Source organism: Paramacrobiotus metropolitanus, unplaced genomic scaffold, assembly GCF_019649055.1.
Source record: "Paramacrobiotus metropolitanus isolate TYO unplaced genomic scaffold, Prichtersi_v1.0 Parri_scaffold0000595, whole genome shotgun sequence".
Classification (NCBI taxonomy): domain Eukaryota; kingdom Metazoa; phylum Tardigrada; class Eutardigrada; order Parachela; family Macrobiotidae; genus Paramacrobiotus; species Paramacrobiotus metropolitanus.
In genome coordinates this window covers 1-4,651 of record NW_026570815.1, presented here as the reverse complement: position 1 = coordinate 4,651, position 4,651 = coordinate 1, and the positions used below count along the sequence as shown (strand labels likewise).

The following is a 4,651-nucleotide window of genomic DNA, read 5'->3' as shown; positions in this document are numbered from 1 at the left end:
GGCTGCACTGTATAAAAAGTACGCTGAATCATGACGATAAAGACTTTAATTAATTTAAATAATGTTCACTGAATTAGAAAAAATCATTCCGTTTGATTATAATCGTACCACAGCACAAAGCCACAGACCAAAACATCCGTGAGCGTCCACACAATGTGATTGCGTAAGCGGATACTGACCGCATCTGGACCCTGGCTGCTTTTGTAGGCGGTATATCCTCGTCCGAACGGTGCAGTGCATGAGGCCGGTTTGGCTGATCTAGGCGGCCTCTCTGGGTCAATTGACCAATCACCTGTCGCACCGTTTTCTGAGAAAATTCTAGAAATGTTCCGCTCGGTACATTCGGTGAGCGGATGTGTGGATCAGTCGTACTCGTATATAAGGAGCTTGAAGCGTCGAGTTTTTATCAGTCAGTCATCTTGTCATTATCCGTGCTGCTGGACCTGTTTATTTTTTTCATAGACCTTTGTCGATCCTGTCTTTTATTCCTTGTACGCAAAAATGGTGTCCGTCAAGTTATGCATCGTTCTGGTCGTCTGCACGGTAAGGTCATGGTTGTTGTAGTGTTGGTCAGTGGTTTTTGTTGCCATTTCCTTGTCATTATTGTATAATCCAGCACAGTTTAATTGGTAATTATCATCTAATTATTGCATGATTTATTTGGTACTGAATATCGTAATAATTGAGAGAAGGCATAATTTGTGCGGATTTCCGGTAGTTAATTACTCAAAATAATTGCTGTAGCTCGCGGTGTTGTTTGAAACTTCGAATGTTCAATGTGTTTGCGCAAATTCACTGGCACTGCACTCATGGCTGCATATTTGTGTGTTGCAGATGTTGGTAACGGTGGTTTCGGCCAAGAAGAAAAAGGGCCAGCAGGGCGCGAAGTGCAAGAGCAGCGCTGACTGCGACACGGATAACGGCTTCTTCTGCAAGATCACCGGCATGGGCAGCAACGGCGAGGTCAACGGACACTGCGAGGTGCAGCTGGACCACCGCGGCCCCAAGGGTGACCCCAAGCCCTCCAATCCCGAACGCCCCCAGACCCCCGATTCGCCCGCGCCCCCCTCACCCGTCAAGACCAACAAGAACAAGGGTAAAGTGTGATGCGTTAAATTCCCTTTTGCACACAGTGTAATATTTTTCCTCCGTCGTTTGTTTTCTATGGAACGCAATGGTGGTGATATTGTTGAATTTTTGTGATATGCGTTATTGTACTAGCATGAATGATGTCCTTCTCTGGCATTTCCACCGCCGAAAAGCGTTTATGCTGCTGTGTGATATTGTAAATTGCCTGTAAAAAGTTTTTTATGTACTCCGTATTGTATGTACGCTTGTACAGTTTAGAATATATGAATCAAGAGAAAAACGATTAAAGATTCGTAATTTTGCTCCGTATGTGAAGCTGTAGCCTGTGAATCTGTAATGAACTGTATGCACAAAAATACGGATATTTAATAAGTGCGTTAAATCTGAAAACCCTGTACTTTACTTTTGTTATTCATCAGGATGACGGTCCGCTTTAGTCTCTCCTCTAATAAAATCAGACAGCTGTTCAGCTAACAGGTTGATTTTCCTTTTTATTTTCCGTCAGATTTCGTGTTTAGGGTTTGAATTTTCTCCTATTGTTGGAAATAATTTGGATATCGGTTAATGACAATTGAAACATACAGCCCATCATGTTGGAATGATTGAGTTTCCGTAATAATCACGGTCATAAGCTGTCACCGCGGTGTGTTGTGGTTCTCAGCTGGTGATCTGCTCTTGGTTCTTCGCTGTATCGTTCATCGTTATCGGCTGGGATTTCTCACTTGGGCCGACATGAATACGCTGACGTATTTCAGTGTGAAACATGCTGCCCCAGGACGGTCTCGTGGGGTTTATTTAAACGAGTAAGGGAAAAGGTTGTAAAATCGCACGACAAAAGTAAAACCGATGAATCATGAAATAATAAATTTCTTATTCAAGTTATTCGTGTTTGAACGGCCATGAAGTTAACTCAGTACGCTTTTTCGTTCTTGAGCAGTATAAACTGTTATTCATAATGGCATTATTATTATTTTTTGCTTGCAAACAGCAAAACTTACTGCAAAATGCTAACCATAATTAAAGCTTGGTAATATTCCCGGGTGTTGGCTGGTGCGCAGCAGTGAAGCTTCTGTTGTCACAAGTTTCGTCTGTGGAATAAAAAATTAAATCAAATGTACCAGGCAGACCAATTACTGTGTGGTTTTTCTGTGTAGTGACCATGCCATCTTCCACAGTGATTATTACTGCGCTTTCTACCCGCACAAAGATCTGGGCAGGGCCGAGGAGGAAGTGTACCGTGTGTACGACGGTCAAGCCACGCAGTTCTGGTTCGACGCGGAGACCGGGAAGTGTGGCGGGATACGCGCGGTCGTGCATGCGGCCGGATGGACGATCCTGAATGATTACGGGGAGCTGAAGGCCGGCGGGGGATTGTACTGGGGCGCCCGCAACTCCCTCAGCACGCTCAACCGGGCTTTTTTGGTGCGCGGCCAGCAGGATCAGAAGCGCGCGGAGATCTGGGCAGTCACCGAGGCCATCCGGCTGGCGTGGAAGGAACGCTTCAGCACCATGACCATCATCACCGACAGTGATTTTACCATCAACTGTAAGTCTGTATGGGAATATGATTAATAAAATTTAACACTCTTTTGTTTAAGTGATGGTGCATTATTATCTCTGGATAATTTATTATTTTGTTATTATTTATTTTAATATTTTTATTTACTTATTATTTTTTATTATTATTTATTTATCGTTTTTGGCTCGTCCGGTTGTATGTTGCATGTTGCTCGCTTGCTACATTGAACAATTTGAACTCCATTTTGAATCATGATTTGGATATTTCGACTGTTGTGTTGTTTGACTTTTAGATGAAGAAAAATTTTATTTAATACGTCATAAATAGTGATTAACATGGTTGTCTCCGTAATTTTATAGGCATTTTGGAGGGGTGGTTAGAAAGATGGAAAGCAGACCACTGGCTGGATATCCATAATCACCTGTTGCTTATGCGGAGGATCTCATAGAACTGGATAAAATTATGGAGCGTTTCGGTGGCGAGCGGATTCGAATGGTAATATCTGTTTGAATGATTTAACAAAGGCATATGTTTTCTCGAGCTTCAGAGTAATTTAGTTTTAAATTTTTTAACAATCCCGTCTAGCGCTGCCGTTTTTAGTCGAATTTCCATCTTTCATGGTGTCTTTTTATCCACTTTTTTCTGCAATATTGTTCCAGAAAATTTGTCAGTATTAGTGCACCGATTGTCCTTGTTTTTTATTGCGCCAGAGTGGTAAAATTGCAAATGTTTTTTGAATGAAATTCCGTGTTTGTTGCAGGAACACATTCATCCACAGTCTGGCAACTTAGGCCACGAGCAGGCGAAACATCTGGCGCTGCGTGGTGCGCGTCGTATGTTGAACGGTGATTATTGTCTGCCATGGGTTCGATAGATCTGTTGTTTGAGGATGTAAGTGCCGCCTCGGTTTTGCATTTTCGGATGAGAAAATTTAGGAATAATGTGACCTGATATTCCGTTTTTACATTCTTGCAGACATTCCTGTGCTCCATCTCTTAAAAGATATAACGCACTTTTCTGGATAATCTCAGATTTGTATGTACATTATTATATGATTGCTTGTCCACTTGACGCTAGTTTGCTCAGTATTTACAGAATTATTTGGAAGAGATTTCTGTACTGACAAGGCAGACGACGTGATTTTTGTACCACTCATTGTTAAAAGTTAAAGCCAATCATCAAGAAAGTAAAACAATTGTTTTTATAGAAGTCGTATTCGTTAGTTCTCTTTATTAATTTTGCGCCCACAACATAGAGTACTTTTCTAAACAGCTACCGGTATTCATTAGCGGCGATCGGTCTTTCCAACGGTACGTTTGCCGGCGAAGAGATGTTTCGGTTTCATATTTAGAATCTTTCGGTCGGCTTCACCCTTCTTGGCCTGGTGGTTCATACGATTCTGAGCGCGTTTCCTCATCTTCTTCGTCTTCTCGACCATCTAATAAGAAAAAAACATTTTTATGCATTCAGTCATACGAAATCAGCGCAGTGCTTATATCCAGGCTTCTGCGCTACACGTAGCGTACATAATAAATTCATTTGTATTTAAGCAAATGCCGCAGCTGGCTCTCTTCCATAGGTTATACTTATGCTAACAAACTAACAAGTAAGCCCATAACACCAAATTATATGTCTCCAGTGATTATTATAAACACTGGTTTACAACAATAAAGATACAGAGTACGAGATAAAATGCGTTACCAGGCACTGGGAAACTAAACAGAAAATATGACACAAAGGAAAAAAATTTGGAAAAAAAATTAAAAGAACAACTGACCTTCTCATCCCGCAGTCCAGATTGATCTCGCGGCACGCGTGACGACGAGCGCACCCGACTGCCGGCGCTGGCACTGATCAGGCGCTGTCGTTTGGCTTTGGCCTCCCGTACCCGACTGCCCTCCGTCACGGAACGTGCTTGTCGTTTTCCACTCAATTCCTCCCCGTCGATACCCAAATCCTCCATCTGCGCGCGCAATCGACTCTCACTGCGATCCCGTTTGCGGCCTGTCGCACGGGCCATACGCGGTTTATTGGTGCTGTTGA

General features: G+C 42.6%; 3 protein-coding genes across 3 annotated transcripts; 2 read left to right on the top strand and 1 right to left on the bottom strand.

The window, feature by feature from the left end:
- The first annotated feature begins 368 nt into the window (after positions 1-368).
- On the top strand, positions 369-1,399 carry LOC129602544 (uncharacterized). The gene is made up of 2 exons (XM_055501590.1): positions 369-543; positions 835-1,399. The coding sequence occupies exons 1-2, from the start codon at positions 502-504 to the stop codon at positions 1,105-1,107; spliced, it is 315 nt and encodes a 104-aa protein (XP_055357565.1). The 5' UTR covers positions 369-501; the 3' UTR covers positions 1,108-1,399.
- Positions 1,400-1,498: 99 nt separating this feature from the next.
- Positions 1,499-3,817, top strand: LOC129602542 (uncharacterized). The gene is made up of 5 exons (XM_055501588.1): positions 1,499-1,892; positions 2,244-2,635; positions 2,968-3,103; positions 3,369-3,499; positions 3,584-3,817. The coding sequence occupies exons 1-3, from the start codon at positions 1,822-1,824 to the stop codon at positions 3,054-3,056; spliced, it is 552 nt and encodes a 183-aa protein (XP_055357563.1). The 5' UTR covers positions 1,499-1,821; the 3' UTR covers positions 3,057-3,103; positions 3,369-3,499; positions 3,584-3,817.
- On the bottom strand, positions 3,715-4,645 carry LOC129602543 (GTP-binding protein 4-like). The gene is made up of 2 exons (XM_055501589.1): positions 4,386-4,645; positions 3,715-4,046 (listed from the first exon to the last, which is right to left on the bottom strand). The coding sequence occupies exons 1-2, from the start codon at positions 4,626-4,628 to the stop codon at positions 3,894-3,896; spliced, it is 396 nt and encodes a 131-aa protein (XP_055357564.1). The 5' UTR covers positions 4,629-4,645; the 3' UTR covers positions 3,715-3,893.
- Between the last annotated feature and the right edge of the window lie 6 nt (positions 4,646-4,651).